Source organism: Ornithodoros turicata, unplaced genomic scaffold (genome assembly GCF_037126465.1).
Source record: "Ornithodoros turicata isolate Travis unplaced genomic scaffold, ASM3712646v1 Chromosome56, whole genome shotgun sequence".
In the NCBI taxonomy this organism is placed as follows: Eukaryota; Metazoa; Arthropoda; class Arachnida; order Ixodida; family Argasidae; genus Ornithodoros; species Ornithodoros turicata.
The window spans coordinates 611,638-628,754 of NW_026999384.1; the positions used below are offsets into that span (position 1 = coordinate 611,638).

The following is a 17,117-nucleotide window of genomic DNA, read 5'->3' on the forward strand; positions in this document are numbered from 1 at the left end:
CAGTCTGTGTCCAGTCATTACTACTTTTAACTACTATCGAGAATACATCAGCAATTACGCGGAAAAAGTAGCTATGTTAACGGATCTCACCAAAAAGAAGATACCGAATGCTATTCCAGGGAATTCAAGGGCACGTAATGCGTTTGAAAACGTTAAGACTTCATTAGCGTTGGCTACCGAACTAAACACGATTGATCCTCGGGCGGATTACTGCCTTACTTGTGATGCTTCTGAGTGCGCGGTTGCAGCCTGCTTCTCGCAAATGATGGATGGGGATGAGAAACTCTGTCGGCGTCTCCGTGTCGCTTGCTTGTCCACCATGACCCACGGACCCGGTGTGCGTAGAGTGATCAGAAGACAGGCGCGGAATGCTACGGTGCTTGAGGGACTGAGCCCCGCCGTCCTCCTCCCGAAACTTTCCCAAGCTGCGTCAGGACCTCTACGAGAACTCTACCAAACTGACGCTCAACATGAACACCTCGAAAAAATTAAAATCCAGTAGAAATTTGCCTCAGAACGTCAGAACATGAAATTGCCGGCACCCTGTCCGACCTCTGTGCATGAAAATAAAATATAAAAAAAGGGGGGGCGTTGTGCCCGGGTCCCCTCCTGCAGATTGAAAAATTCCCCCTGATACACTCTTAATCTGGTTGCTTTTAGGGCCACGTTGAAAATGCTGTAACATCTAATTTAAAAGTTACACTACTTTTCTGACAACGTTACGCAACTTCTATATGTCACGGTAGAAGGTACTCGTCGGTAATATAAGTGACTGGCCGAGTGCCAGATGGTGTGCTTGTAAAGATGTGTGTGTCCTATCCATAGGTGTAAGGGCGATGTTACTTATAAATTTTACCCTCACTTGAGTGTCCTTGGCTGCGCGCTGTGCAGTGGTTTTCCCCCCCCTCTTGTTCTTCATCGTTCGCCCTTGACATGCAACTGCCCGCAGATCTTGGACGCCCTTTTTTGACACTGATAATTTACCAGTTTTGACATCGTATGAGCTTCTTCATATCGGAGGTTTTCGGCTGTCACTAGTTCGAACTCTGCTGACGGAGGTCGCGCTGATGTGTCAATTGTAAACTGTTTCTATACTGAACACGTTCTGCGTGTCACTAAACGCGGAAACTGCCTTTTCGGGCATCATGCCGTTCTCAGGTGCGGGCGTTCGCAGTGTTCGCCATGGAAGCGGCACAGGAGATGAATGCCACCTCCCAGAATACATCTCTGAGATAGACGACACTGGAAATCATAAACGCATATTGTGCTGTTACTGCTAGCATGGACCCGGAAGGTACTTTGCACTTTCTGAAATCGGTAGGAATGTCGATTTAGTTGAGGCTGTACCTATGCTCAATAGAAGGAGAGGAAGATGTAATTTTTATATGAACAATTTCATTGACACGTGAAGAGACACAATAGCAGCGCGCACATGTGCGCAGCGAACATGTCCGCCTAACGAACATGTTCCCTCATGCCTTGTAAAAGCTAAGCATGACACCGCGGCAGTCGCTGAAGAAAGAACAGACATTGAGATGCTCGTTAAAAATAAAAAGATAAAGAAAAAACAGTAAACAAAATAATGTTCAAAAGACAGCGAAAGGAAATAGCAAGAGACCAATTAACAATTCAATACGGAAAAGAGAACTAGCATAGCCACATTCGCAAAAACGTTCTTTCTGGTGCAGCTTTAAGCGAAAAGTTCACGGTGCCGTGGTCTATAGCGAAAGCAAGTTTCCTTGCTTGTGATAGAATCCCGAATTAAGAATTGTTTCCTTTTAATTTTACACCCGTAACATGCAAAACGGTTAGGAGCAACTAATATTTATTCGAACAAGAACTTTCGTGCAAGAGACTGCACTTCTTCAGGTTACACGACTAAGTGCGACACGAGTATATATAGCAAGTGAACAGATACAATAAAACAGGTTTCCAGAACTAAGTAAACACAAAACAACCAGACAGTAATACAATGCATCACGTGAGCAACCGTCACATAGGAATCAGGAAAGAGAAGGTGTACGGGTAAATGAGACATTCGGAGAATTGGGGTTCAAAAGATTTGGTGGTGAAAAAACGGGGGCACAGGTGGATGTCTAGCCGTGTACGAGGGGAACACAGCTTTTGTTGAACTGCGTGGGAAGGTACGGGTGACCTTATGGGCTGAAGGGAAAATGGAGCTAAGAATGCTAAGAACAGAAGGTGAATGGAGTAGCTTAGCTGGATGATGGGTTGAATAACTGCAGAGGACCGCCATGAACGTTTAGTCCCCGTGGTTTTAAAGAAGAAAACTTAGAAATGAAGAAGGACTCGCGATTTTTGCGTTTGCAATCGGTGGTGTAGCCAGATTCCAGAATTGCAATGGACAGGTGTGTATCCATGTCGTGCCCGGGAAGATTAAAATGTATAGCAACGGGAGTGGGGCGATTATTGACAATGTCGGATTTATGACCGTAAAACCTCTGACGCATGGTGTTGGAGGTTTCACCAATGTACTGAACATTGCATTTCATACATGTTATTAGATAACAAATGTTAAAGGAATTACAGTGTAAAGATTGTTTAATTTGAAAGGTGTAGTGTTTATGGTACTGGAGACCGAGGTGCAGGTAGAAATAAGATTACAAATTTGGCAGCGTGTGCCGTTGCAGGGACCCGAACCAGGTGTTGTAGTACGGCGCAAACGTGAAGAAGTAAGGATATTCCGGATATTCCTTGACTTGCGGAATGTAACAATGGGGGCAGAAGGAAATAGTTCTTTCAATTTTTCGTCACTGTGTAGAATGTTAAGATGACGCTGCAAAATAGTTTTCGTGTTACGAAGGGCTTTGTTGTAGGTGGTCACGAAAGTAATATTTCTGTGTTCCTCGTTAGGTTGGCTGGAAAGAAGTAACTCTCTGTCCAGCGAGCATGATTTGGTGAAAGCATTTTCAATTAGATTGCTGGGATAGTTACGCTTCCTGAAGTCAGCAGACATTTCGTGAGCGCGTCTGTGGAAATCGTCGGTATTGGAACATATGCGCTTGAGTCGTGTGAACTGCCCAAAAGGAATATTTCTTTTCTGGACATTGGGGTGATAACTACTAAAATGAAGATACTGGCGTCTATCGGTTGGTTTCTTATAAAGGTCGGTGACTAGTTTTCCAGACCGAATGGAGACAGTGACATCAAGAGAATTGATTGAAACATTGGAATAGTTGCAGGTGAATTGGATAGTGCTATGCAAGGAGTTGAAGTGTTCAAAGAAAGACAACAAGGAAGAGTTGTCACCTGGCCACACAACAGAAATGTCGTCGATGTATCTCAGGAAAATGAGCGGCTGTACGGGGAAGGATTCAAGGACCCTCTTTTCAAATTGACCCATGAAAAGGTTTGCATAGTTAGGTGACACGCGGGATCCCACCGCTGCGCCACGTACTTGGACAAAATGTCTGCCATTAAACTCAAAGTTATTATACTTTAGGACCAATTCAAGTAGTGGGATGACCGCAGAAGTGTGGAGGATGTCGGAGGGAAAAGAAAGGAGAAAGGATTCTACTGCGTTCAGGCCCTCATCGTGGGGGATGTTGGTATACAATGATTTTACGTCCATGGTTACCAGTGTCATATTGGTCAGATCTGAGAACTGGTTGTTGATAGAATTAATTTTAAGGAGAAAATCATTTGTGTCTTTGACGTATGAAGGAAGTAGCGGAGGTACATGTTTTATACAATGGTCTATCAGAAGGGAAATATTTTCTGTTGGTCTATGAATGCCTGATATTATAGGTCTGCCAGGGTTATTTTCCTTGTGGACTTTTATAAGGAGATAAAATGAACCAGGATTAACGTTTTTAGGCTTGATGAATTCTGCTATGTGGCGTGGAATTAAATTGTCATTAGCGAGTGCGGAAATCTTTTTGTTGATTATCTGACAAAACAAGGGTGTAGGATCATTATCAAGAACCCTGTAGAAAGTAGTGTCGTTGAGATGTTTATTGGCCTCATTAATATAGTCGAAAGTGTCCATGACCACAATTCCCCCTCCTTTATCCGCAGGCCTGATCACTATGTCATCCCGTGTTGTAAGATTACGTAAAGCAATCCTCTCAGCTTTGGATAAGTTTGGATTTTTAACGTTAATTGACTCGCCGACTAGCTTATTGATATCGTTATAGACCGCCTTAATGTAGTTGTCAATCATGGGACTAGTTTGTGATGCGTCAGGGGTCCAAATGGAGGGCTTCTTAAAAGGGTTCGTGTTGGTAATTGCGCTGCCATGAAAAAATGTCTGCAAATGCATCCTCCTACCTAAGCTTTGTAAATCATTCAGTATGTCGAACTCATCAACAGAAGGTGGGGTGGGGACAAAGCTAAGACCCTTAGACAAAACACTAATATCAGCTTGATTTAGCGTGGCACTGGACAAATTAAAAACTATGTCATTTGAGCATGCCGTGGGATATGTAATATCAACTAAAATATTGCAGATATTGAGATCATTAACGGGTGTGAGGTCTAGCTTGTCACGTTTAGCTTTCTTGGATTTTACAGATTGTAGTTTTGAGAGCTTGTCAGACGCAAAGATTCTCAGTTCCGTCACTTCGTTATGCCGTAGTGTTAGTGCTAGTTGCCGTAGTTGGTTGTCAATGTCCTTAATTCGGTACGAACTCTCAGTACGCAAAATTTTTAACAATTCTATGGATGCATGCTTTAATGAGCTAGACCATCTTCTAGAGCTTCGAGGAGAGTGGAATGTAAATGCTGGGGACGCATGAACAAGCAAACCTTTGGGAACAATATTCTGTGCTATGCAGTCGGAATAGTAATGAAGATGAGACACAAATCTAGCTTTCTTATCGATTAATTTACGTGCTTTGAGGAAGGAAGCAGACCTGATATTGTCCATGTCCAGTCACCGAGAGCTCCTGGTGTTATACCTCCTAGTGACGTTCCGAAGTTTCTTGGTGGATTGTCTACGCGCACTTAGAGCAGATGTGGTTCTGGAGGGGATGGTGGACTCAACTGAGTTCACTGGAGCGTTCACACTGTGTTAGGGATTGAGCGGAAGCGACGACGAAGAGAGCATGGGTGCACGGGACGGGGGGAGAACGGGTTACGCTCGAGGTAGTTACAGGGATGATACGGGCCAGTAAAGACGGTCGCAACCCTGAAGTCTGCTTCCTTTCGTAACATTTTTGGTGCCGAAACCCGGGAGTACCCCCCCTCACCAGGAAGGAGCCGGACCCCGTTGAAGCCCGTCTATACCCGTACGTCGTCTCTACAAGGATGGAACGCCTACGTCGCGCGCGTGCCGGAGTTCGCAGCGGTCTCAACCGAACTAAGTCTCGCCTGACTGAGCTTCTGGCTCGACCTCAGCCCTCCGCCGCTGATGTTCAGGTCGCAATGGACTACCTCGTTTCCAAGCGTCAACCGCTCTCCGACTTGGACCGGAGCATCTTGGACGAAACTCCCGAAGACGCTATGGAGGCAGAAGTCTCCGCCGCCATGGAATATGAAGAGGGCATCGAAGAAGCTATCTCTCGTGCACGGCTGTTTCTGACGCAGCCCCAGAATGTGATGCCCGAGCGCTCGCAGTCTTCTGCAGGACACCTCCGCACTGTCCAGCTTCCAAAGCTTCAGATCCCGTCGTTTTCCGGGAAGCTCTCAGAATGGCACCAGTTCTGGGAGCACTTTGATGTCACCATTCATTCGAACGAAGCCCTGTCGCCCGTGGAGAAGTTTAAGTATCTAGCCACCTACCTGACCGACGCTGCAAAACGGGCGGTTGAGGGGCTTCGCATCAGCGGCGATACCTATCCGTCTGCCATCAAGATACTCAAGGACAGATTCGGGAGATCAGACCTGCTTAGTGCTGAGCACATCGATCGGCTCTTGGAGCTGCGCCCCATTCCGACCGCGCAGCATGTCGAGCAGCTGAGACATCTCTACGATGAAGTAACGATGCGCGTTGCTGCTCTTGACGCATTGGGCATCGGTCGGGAGAAGTACGCGGTCATATTGTGTCGGGTGCTGGTGCGATGCCTCCCCGAGAAACTCTGCGTCTCTTTTCGCCAACGACGGAGGACAGAAACCAGTCTTCAACGTCGTGAAGACGGCGACGGAACTATCGAAGAGATTGACGACCTGCTTTCTTTTCTGAAGGTGCAAGTTGAAACGCGGGAGGAGGTAGCCCTAAGTCACGACAAGGCGCCTCACGTCCCTCGCACACTCACCAGTCCGTCCAGAGCCGTTCCTCTGCGACCAGCAACCGCGTCTGCTTTGTCCGCCACACGACTAGACGCACAAAACCACTCCGGAGCATCGCAGGCTGCATGCCCATTATGTTTGTCGACCGAGCATCGCCTGGAGTCCTGTGCGGCCAGCGTCCCACCGGAGGAGAAGAGGAACCGCATCTTTCGTACCGGCCGATGTTTCAAATGTGGCAAGCCTGGCCATATATCCAGACGATGCGGCTCTGCCGCGCAGCTATCTTGCTCCCTATGCCGTGGTCATCATCTCACGATCTTGTGCGATGTTCAGAATCCACTAACTCAACCGCAGACGTCAACATCCTCCAGTGCAGGGAGCGCATTAGTCGCAACCCAGTACGTTGATGACGCCTCGATGCAGCCCGACAGCCACATCTCCCTCACCACCGTTGTGTCCGTTGTGTCAACCAGCACCACGAACGTCTGTCCGCGCAGATCCGGAGTCGCCCACCTGCAGACGGCAACTGTATGGGCATCGGGACCTGCAGGGAAAAAGCAGATCCGGGCTCTGCTTGACACGGGGAGCCAGCAAACGTTCATTCGCCGTGACCTTTTAAGAGACCTTCGTTGCGAGATTGACGGGGAAGAGGAGATGTCCATCTGCTCGTTTGCGTCAAGCCATCATCCGAAGTCATTCCGCTGTGAGCGTGTCCGGGTCCGCCTGCACGCGTTGTCAAATGTTTCCTCCTTCGTCGATGTCGAGGCTCTCGGCATGGAAGACGTGTGCAAGGTGTTCACGCCACCCCTGGATGAGACGACCACGCAAGCTATGTGGCAGTATGGCCTGGACTTAGCGGACACGAGCTGCACGCATGAGATAGGAGTTCTTATAGGTTCCGACCACTATTGGAAAGCTGTCACCGGTCGCGTGGAGCGTCTGTCAGACACCCTGACAGCAGTGGAGACTGTCTTCGGGTGGGTCGTACAGGGTGTGGAGCGGCAGTCCCAAGACGGAACCGCCTGCATGATTTCCGTGGGCTCTGTATCATGTGACTGCGACCACTTTGACCATCTGGATCCATCGGAGATGTGGAGGTTAGACTCTTTAGGAATTGTTGACCCCGATTCGGACCCAAAGGCCGACATTGCACTGGCCCTTTTTTCCGCTCTTCTTGACAAATCGGGTGGACGCTACGTTGTTCCTTTGATGGTGAACGGCGAAGGACTGCCCCCAGAGGCCAACAATCGCGAGATTGCGACACAGCGGCTCCTTTCTCAACTACGGCGTTTTCATTCTGCCCCGCATCTATTACGAGAATACGATACTGTCATCCGGGAGTACTTTTCCGAACATCATGCCGAGAGAGTGGAGCAAGAGAGCGCCCACGAGAAGAATGTCTATTATATGCCTCACCATGCGGTCATCCGTCAAGACGCCGTCACCACCAAGCTGCGTGTCGTTTTTGATGCGTCGTCGCACCGTGCCGGTCAACCATCCCTCAACAGCATCTTAATGGAAGGGCCCAAGATTAACGCTGATTTGCTTCACCTTCTTCTCACCTTTCGATGCTTCCCCGTCGTGTTAACCGCTGACATTCGCAAGGCGTACTTACAGATCCTGATTCGCCCGCAGGATAGGGACCTTCTGCGGTTTCTGTGGGTGAGCGCCACGCCTGTGGCCAATGAAGAACCGCGCATTGAGGAATGGCGAATGACACGGGTTCCGTTCGGGGCAACCTCCAGCCCCTTTCTCCTGGCCGCAACGTTGCAGCACCACTTCGACTCCCTCAGCGCGGTGTATCAGGCTACAGTCCCCCGACTGAAGACAGGCTTCTACGTCGACGACATGGTGGTGGGATGCATGTCCGAAGGGGATGCTATGAAAGTCTACGATGACGCCTGCCAAATCCTCAAGGAGGCCGGTATGGAAATTCGCAAGTGGACGTCGAACTCCGAAGCACTTCGCGAAGCCTTCCTGGAAGACGGCATTTCTTATGACGATGCGTCGAGCGGCGACCCGGTGGTCAAGGTTTTGGGCATCCTTTGGAATAGAAGCACTGACCGTATCCAGTTCAACGTTGACCGCGCTCGAAACTTTGCGGGCTTGCGGGGCCCCACTAAGCGCGTATTGCTGAAGACGTTTTCCATGATTTACCACCCGCTAGGTTACCTCTCGCCCTTTGTCGTCACAGCGAGGTTGTTATTCCAAGACCTATGGCGCAAGGCCTGCCCTTGGGACGCCCCTATCAGCGAGGACAAGACCCGCGCATGGGAAGCCTGGAAGGCCGATTTGCCCCACATAGCTCAACTGCAACTTCGACGTTGTGTCCTTCAATCTGACCAAGGAGAGCATTTGGAGATTCATTGCTTCGCCGACGCTAGTCCGAGGGCGTACGGCACAGCTGTGTACGCGCGCATTCGTCCCAGGAACGGGCATCCCTTTGCTCACCTCCTTCTAGCGAGGGCTCGTCTTGCACCGCTGAAGCAAGTGACGCTGCCTCGACTTGAATTGCTTGCCTGTTTGTTAGCATCCCGCCTTTACCGGCATATCTCGGCAGTGAATGTTCTCTCGATGGCACCAGCGTACTTCTGGACGGATTCGTGCGTCGCGCTTCAGTGGATTCGCGGCGACGCGGATCGGTGGCCAACGTTCGTCCGATCCAGGGTAGTCGAGATCACGTCTAGCACCCGAGCAGAGCAATGGCTCCATTGTAGTGGAAAGGACAATCCGGCTGATTTCCTGACGCGAGGAATCTCAGTCACTGCCCTGGAAAACAGTTCCCTGTGGTGGGAAGGGCCAGAACGCCTGTCATCGTCAGATTTCGACGTCAGCGATGCCTGCCGTGACGCAAAACTTGTCGAGTCCGGCAATCCTCAGACAGCTGAATCTGAGGCGGTCACACAGCCTTCGTCAGCCCATCCAGTGGTAGGCACAACGGAATGGATGAGCCTCTACAGCTACAGCACTCTCTCCACGCTGCTGCGTGTGACGGCTTGGATCATTCGATTTTGTAACAATTGCCGCCGCCGCCTAGCGTACACATCGGGGCCACTAACGGGTGCAGAAATCACTCGTGCCGAGCGGGTCTGGTTGCATCGCACACAGCAGGAAGCCTTCCCGAGCGAAATCTCTTGCCTTAGCAACGGCAAGAGGCTCTCCCCTGCCTCGTCCGTACGGGATCTCAGGCCCTTCCTCGATGATTTCGGCATCATGCGCGTCGGTGGACGTCTCCATCAACTCCCCGACTGCGAACAAGTGAAGCACCCTGTCTTGCTACCAGCGAAGCATCGTTTTACAGACCTCGTCGTAGTGGACGCCCACCATCGCGTTCTTCACGCGGGCGTGCAGGACACCCTGAGCCAAGTCCGGAGCAAGTTTTGGATACTGCGCGGCCGTCAAGCAACACGACGCGTGCTTCACACCTGCCTCACCTGCCGCAAACATCATCCACAACTTGGGACTGCTCCCACCGCTCCGCTACCACGCGAGAGAATCACGGAGTCGGAGCCGTTCGGTGTGGTCGGCGTGGACTTCGCGGGACCTCTGTACCTCAGAGGCTCGTCTTCAAGCTCTAAGGCCTACATCGTCCTTTTCTCGTGTGGCGTGACCAGAGCTGTGCATTTGGAGCTCTCATCGTCCATGAACGTGCCCGACTTTCTACTCGCCTTTCGGCGGTTCATTTCTCGACGAGGAATGCCTTCGTGCGTCTACTCCGACAACGCAAGGACCTTCCACAAATGCTCCGCCGTTCTCTCGTTGGTCGCTGCCGCCGACGTTCAGGACTTCGCCGCCCAACGTCGGATAGAGTGGCGCTTCATCATCGAGCGTGCTCCGTGGTGGGGCGGATGGTGGGAGCGCCTGATAAGAACGGTGAAGGAGGCTCTGAGGCGATCTCTGGGGCGAGGCTGTTTAACCTTTGAAGAGCTGACCACAACCTTGTGCGAAGTGGAAGCCGTCGTTAATTCCCGGCCACTCACGCACGTGGGCACCGACGCCGGGGACCCAGAGCCTCTCACGCCCTCACATTTTTTGCTGGGTAAACGTGCCACTTCCCTCCCCAACGATCAAGCCTGGGAAGCTGTCCCATCCTCGGGCGGCCGTCACGAGCTGTACCAGAGCCTCGAAAGCGTCCGCAAGGCCAAGCGGAAGTTCTGGACACAGTGGAAGCGAGAGTATTTGCTACTTCTACGCTCCGCACACCACGGAGCTACGGCGGAAGAGACCCTCTTCAACGAAGGAGACGTGGTGCTGGTTCAAGAGGATAGGGTCCGTCCGCCCTTTTGGAAGGTCGGTCGAGTGACACGAGTCATACGTGGGGGAGACGGTGTCGTACGCGCATGCGTGGTGCGCCTCCCGAATGGATCATCCGTGGCACGCCCCGTCCAGCGGCTTTCCCGGCTGGAAGTCGACGTCCACTTGCGAATTTCCATACACTGTTTTGCGGCACTGTAGCACTGTCGTCCATGGATTGGTGTCTGCAGTGGCGTCGCAACTATTTTTCTACTGGGGGAGCGAAGAAACGTGCTACCTTAAAATCATCATCATCACCTGTTTTCCTTGAAGGCTCATGCTTGCGTTATACAGGGTTGCTGCCCGAACTGTAAACGTGCACCTAACAAATGGCATGTGCATATTTATACAGTAGATCTAAAATAACATTGCAGAAGTATTGTAATTAAATAACGCTTGTGGTGGTGGGTTAGTTGGTATAACTTCAGTGAGTCCGGCTTTTTTTTTACTTCTGCGCAGTGCCTAGACCTCTTCGAGGACCTCTTCTTAGAAGTTCGGGGAATTGTCCCCGGGAATCGCCTTCGCGGTATGTACGTGTGCCGGGACTGGAAGCGAATATCGTCTGATCCGCAAGCCTTCTACGAATAAACCAGACTTTCCTGGGCCGGTCTGGAGCTCAGCAAGAATGTGTCCGTTTGACACCCAGCCTTTTGACTGGGTGTCACGCTGTCGTTCAGGGCGACTCAATAAGAAAAGCCGGATAAACGAAAACAACGGGTAATTTTGGACATCGGTACGGTGGAAAGCGAGGAGCCACCAATCAGGTGAACAGTCAGAATATTTTACTATGACGGGTGAACGTATACATACTATACATCAGACAAGAAACAAGCTGCGATATATATCACTTTCAAGAGGTGTGGCCTTCTCCGATGTCTATGGCGTTTAATAATCCTGTATTACTGCTGTAGTCGAGGACTTGATGGTGCTGCCTCGACGTTGCCACTGCCGACACATGAACACAACACCGGTGCGAAGTTTCGTCTTAGTTCATCGCACTTGTCGTACTACAGGTCTTATACGCCAGCTCGAAGTGGGCACCCTGGCCACAACCGACTGAAATCTGTGGCTGCGCCTCGCAAACCGCCATTATAACAACCCTCTGTCTTCAACCGGGCGGTTTCTTTGTATCCTTATTTCCCCCAGATGTCTGGTGTCTTGCGTAGATGGGTAGAAATCCAGCGAACCGGTAGAGATGTAGGAAAGGAGTTGCCTCAGGACAGAAGCCGCCAATATTTCGAACAGAGACTGTTCTTCTTCTGGGTGTCTTGCGTGACCGTTTGATCCGGCCACGAAGATCTGGCGGACAATCCGGTCTCTGAAGGAGGTGCCCCCTCAAAAGAATCATCTCGCGGCCTTGGCTATCGTTCAGCGTGTAGACGAAAACACGCTTGCGACGGACTTCTGTGTGGTACTAACGACTCCGGCGGCTGCCTCGACCACGCCCCTACACCGCAGTTTTGTCCACAGTTTGACGGCTGAACTTTACCAAGACTGGCCCCGTCCCCCGGAAGTTATGGACCACGACTTCACGCTAATCGAGCTAAAGGCAGCGTTGAAGCTTGTGAACGCCGCCTTGTCCCCTGGGCCCGATAAAATCACCTATGCCGCCCTACGAAACCTTGACGGGCGGTCACTCCAAGCTCTCCTTTATGTCTATAATACGTCTTGGCAACAAGGATCTTTACCACATACATGGAAGGAGGCCTTGGTTGTTCCCATCCTGAAACCAGGCAAGCCCCCGAATGCCCTATCCTCCTTTCGCCCGGTGAGCCTGACAAGCTGTATGGGGAAACTGATGGAGAGAATGGTTTTGCATAGCCTCGACTGGTGGCTTGAAAAACAACGTGCGTTCCCTCACGAAATGGCTGGATTTCGTCGCCGCCGAAGCTCCATGGATCCAGTTCTCGACCTAGTCTCTACAGTTCAACATGCTCGAGCCCATCGACGGATCGTTCGATCGGTCTTCCTCGACATCAAGCGCGCATATGATACCGTCTCGCAGATTTGTGTGCTGCACGCCTTGCGCTCGTTTGGAGTATCCGGTCGGCTCTTTATCTGGCTCCAAGACTTCCTTACGGACCGGACTGTCGCTGTCCGTACGTCCCAAGGCCAAAGCCCCCAGCATCCTGTTCCTCAAGGAGTCCCCCAAGGAAGCATTCTCAGCCCCACACTCTTTAACGTGGTGATAGCCGTCCTACAATTGGTAATTCCTCGCAAAGTGTCGTTCTCCGTGTATGCAGATGACGTCGCCCTTCGGACAGTAGGAAAATCACGCCCGGCTCTCCAGCGCCGCCTGCAGCTCGCTTTAAACAATATCCAACGTACCTCACGCACCTCGGGATGGACCTTTCACCCGAAAAGTGTGTCGAGCTCCCTTTCACGCGTAAAGCTGTGGCCAATTTCCCTCTTTGGCTTGGTTTAAAGAAGCTTGAGCCGGTACGCTTTCCCCGCTTCCTTGGCGTGGTAATCGACTCGGACTTGCGCTGGGCTCGGAACATTTAACACCTTGAAACTAAAGTGCAGCGATGGCTCCCCGCAATTCAACATCTTTCTGGCCCAGGATGGGGCTGTGATCAGCGTTCCCTGCTCGCGGTTCACGCGGCATTGGTGAGGGCAACTGTGCTTTACAGCCTTCCTATTCTGCACAGGATATCAACAACTTCATTAAATACACTTCGGTCCCTGTTTGCTCGAAGCCTTCGTCGATGCCTCGGAGTTCCAATAATGGCTGAAACACGGCAAGTACTGGCTGAAGCTGGTGAGCTCCTGATTGAAGTTCTCCGTGAACGGGAAACGGCTCGGCACTACCTCCGTTTGCGTGCTCACATTCCCCGCCACCCGCTACTCAGGAAAATTCGATACCGCCCTGAAAGCGACTTCTATCGAGTAGCACAGAGGACACGCCAGACTCTCACTGGCTTCATAACTAAGGACACTATATCGCCGGAAGCACCCTGGTCTCTACCGGTACCGCCCACTTTTGTACGCCTCCCAAACCTTCTGGAAATAAGGTCCCCCCTCAAGTCCTCCGAGCCCATTTTCATGCTCTGGTAGACGAGCAGTTTTCTACGTTTACGGCAGCATATACTGATGGCGCATCCCGAAACAACAAGTCCGCCTCAGCATTCGTCATTCCATCCGAAGGCGTCGTGCACGGAAGACGCCTTTCACATCCAACCTCCTCCACAGCTGCGGAACTCGATGCCATCCTTTTCTTTCTACAACAAATCGCTGATTTTCCACCCCGGGAATGGGCAGTCTTTACAGACTTCAAAACCTACACTTCAAGCAATTGAAGATTCCGGCATACGAGGCCCATCCGCACCCCTAGTCACAGACGTGTTAATGGCTTACCACACTATCTACGCCGCAGGCCACAGGCTAGTTCTCCGGTGGGTTCCAGCTCATTGTGGTGTCGTGGGGAACGAGCAGGCCGACACCGCCGCAGAAGCAGCACTCTCGTATCGGAAACGGACCCGTATTGTTCTGCTGAGAGGAGACCGCCGTTCAATTCTGCGACGCCTAGTGACACCCCTGGCTTCCCGCCAACGGACAACCGACATTCTTCCCCCCTCTATGTTGAACAGAGTTGATCCCACGCTCGCTTTCCGCATGCCACGAAACACCTCTCGTCAAGATGCTGCATTAATCCACCGAATGCGCCTCGATGTGGCCTTTACAGCTCAGTGGCGTTACCGCTTAAAACAAGTTGACTCTCCCACCTGCTGCCACTGTGGTGCTCTTGAGGATCTGGAGCATATTCTTCTTCATTGCCCTCACTACGAACCTTCCCGAACCACACTCTCCGAGTCTCCTCGTCAGCTGGACTCTCGCCCTTTCTCCCTATCGAAATTGCTTGGTCCCTGCCGCAATCCAGCCCAGCAACGCTCTGCGCTCAAAGCTCTTCTGACATTTCTGGACACCATCGGACTTCGATCGTTATTGTGAAGGGGCTCGTTATTTTATTCCCCCCATTCCATCCAGCAATGGGGTAGAGTATCGCCTGTGGCGATGAAACTCCCCATTCTCCAAGGTCGAAAATAAAGTTGTTGTCAGTGTTGTTGCGTGCCTTTCGCGATTCCCGTTTGCGCCTCTGTCCCCCCACCGCACCACGTGGATTGAGTCTGGTAATACTCGAACCCCCCGTTACACACTGTCTGACTGATTTATTGTACTTTGAAACTTCGAGAGTCCACTCTGTACCACAAACCATGGTCAACTTGCCATGGTCAACTCCAGAACCCTGTGAACCTGACACCATTGGCATGTAGCTCTTCTCAAACGGTCTCCGCACACAGTGACAGTGGTAGGATCTCTGTTTATTGCTCTCTAAATTTATGGCCGCCGAGAGAACACATGCAGGGGTCATTCCGTTATACCGTAGAAGATTACGACGCTGGGCTGACACTGGGGGAGCCGTGCTCCCCCAATCGTAAATGAGGGGGAGCCGTCGCTCCCTCTGCTCCCCCTGTTCTGGCGCCCCTGGCGTGTCTGTGATCATGTTGATGTTCTTCGGGGGAACTGGGCGTTCCAGGTGAGCTGGTGGGACTGAGGCGGTCACTGTGACCACAAACGAGAAGCGCAGGACATGACGAAGGAAGAGGTACTTGGTTAGGTGGGGAGAACCGGGGTGAGGGGAGCACAGGTGAGGCAGGCGAGGAGCGTTGGGTACAGCGCGCGGGGGGAACTGATGGGAGGTGCGGAGTGTGCGAGTGTAGGTCAGGAACAGCAGCAGGGGCCGTGTTTGGTCCTTTGGGCTGAGGGGTTAAAGCCATTGAAGGGGGCAGAGGTGGGAAATCATCAGGATGTGGGAAAACGACAACCTCTTGTCGTACGGAGTGGGTGGATGGGCAGAAATGAAGCCTGATACAGCTTCGGTAATGGGAAGCCAGCACTCTAGCGCCCCGGAGATTCAGGTGGTGGCCGTCGGTAGCTAAAAAGTCCCACGGCGATTGTTCGACACGACTGTGGCGGATAAAGCCAACACGGTCGTTCATAATGGACAAATACCAGAAATGCTGGTTGATAATTTGAATTTTACGGTTGGTCTCTCGGGTAATAAAGCGTTGGTCAGAGGACACATATGCAGAAGGAAGTCGTGGCGGTATGCTGGAGAGGACCACAAAAACGTGTGGACGGGTCGAGTGGATGTGAGACAGCAGAAGGTCAAAAAGTTCCACACAGGAGAAAACTGAGTTCTCACCGACTTGAAGGAAGACGACGTCTACACTTTGCGGGAGGTCTTTCACGATGTTGATGAGGTCCGGAATCTTGGCACCAGGAACAGACTTAATAACGGTATCACTGGAGTTCAAAAACTTGGGCACTAGTTTGAGTAAGGAGTTGCCGATGATCGCAATCCGAGGAAGATGCTCCACCCTGTTGGGACTTGACATGGCGAACGGATACGTCGAAAAGGGGAAAAAATGAAACACTGTCAAGGAGCCCGCGAAGAGGGAATCACACACGTAACATGAAAAACGGTTAGGAGCAACTAATATTTATTCGAACAAGAACTTTCGTGCAAGAGACTGACCTGCCTGACCTATTCCTTGACCTGCGGAATGTAACAATGGGGGCAGAAGGAAATAGTTCTTTCAATTTTTCGTCACTGTGTAGAGTGTTAAGATGGCGCTGGAAAATAGTTTTGGTGTTACGAAGGGCTTTGTTGTAGGTGGTCACGAAAGTAATATTTCTGTGTTCCTCGTTAGGTTGGCTGGAAAGAAGTAACTCTCTGTCCAGCGAGCATGATTTGGTGAAAGCATTTTCAATTAGATTGCTGGGATAGTTACGCTTCCTGAAATCAGCAGACATTTTGTGAGCGCGTCTGTGGAAATCGTCGATATTGGAACATATGCGCTTCGAGTCGTGCGAACTGCCCAAAAGGAATATTTCTTTTCTGGACATTGTGGTGATAACTACTAAAATGAAGATACTGGCGTCTATCGGTTGGTTTCTTATAAAGGTCGGTGACTGGTTTTCCAGACCGAATGCAGACAGTGACATCAAGAAGATTGATTGAAACATTGATTGAAACGCTGAAACGATTGATTGAAACGCTGGACAGAGAGTTACTTCTTTCCAGCCAACCTAACGAGGAACACAGAAATATTACTTTCGTGACCACCTACAACAAAGCCCTTCGTAACACGAAAACTATTTTCCAGCGCCATCCTAACATTCTACACAGTGACGAAAAATTTAAAGAACTATTTCCTTCTGCCCCCATTGTTACATTCCGCAGGTCAGGGAATATCCGGAATATCCTTACTTCTTCACGTTTGCGCCGTACTACAACACCTGGTTCGGGTCCCTGCAACGGCACACGCTGCCAAATTTGTAATCTTATTTCTACCTGCACCTCGGTCTCCAGTACCATAAACAACTACACCTTTCAAATTAAACAATCTTTGCACTGTAACTCCTTTAACATTTGTTATCTAATAACATGTATGAAATGCAATGTTCAGTACATTGGTGAAACCTCCAACACCATGCGTCAGAGGTTTTACGGTCATAAATCCGACATTGTCAATAATCGCCCCACTCCCGTTGCTATACATTTTAATCTTCCCGGGCACGACAAGGATACACACCTGTCCATTGCAATTCTGGGATCTGGCTACACCACC

At 50.8% G+C, this 17,117-nt stretch overlaps 1 protein-coding gene across 1 annotated transcript; it reads left to right on the top strand.

The window, feature by feature from the left end:
* Window positions 1–5,268: 5,268 nt before the first annotated feature.
* Window positions 5,269–10,644, top strand: LOC135374409 (uncharacterized). The gene has a single exon (XM_064607373.1). The coding sequence runs from the start codon at window positions 5,269–5,271 to the stop codon at window positions 10,642–10,644; it is 5,376 nt and encodes a 1,791-aa protein (XP_064463443.1).
* Window positions 10,645–17,117: the final 6,473 nt, after the last annotated feature.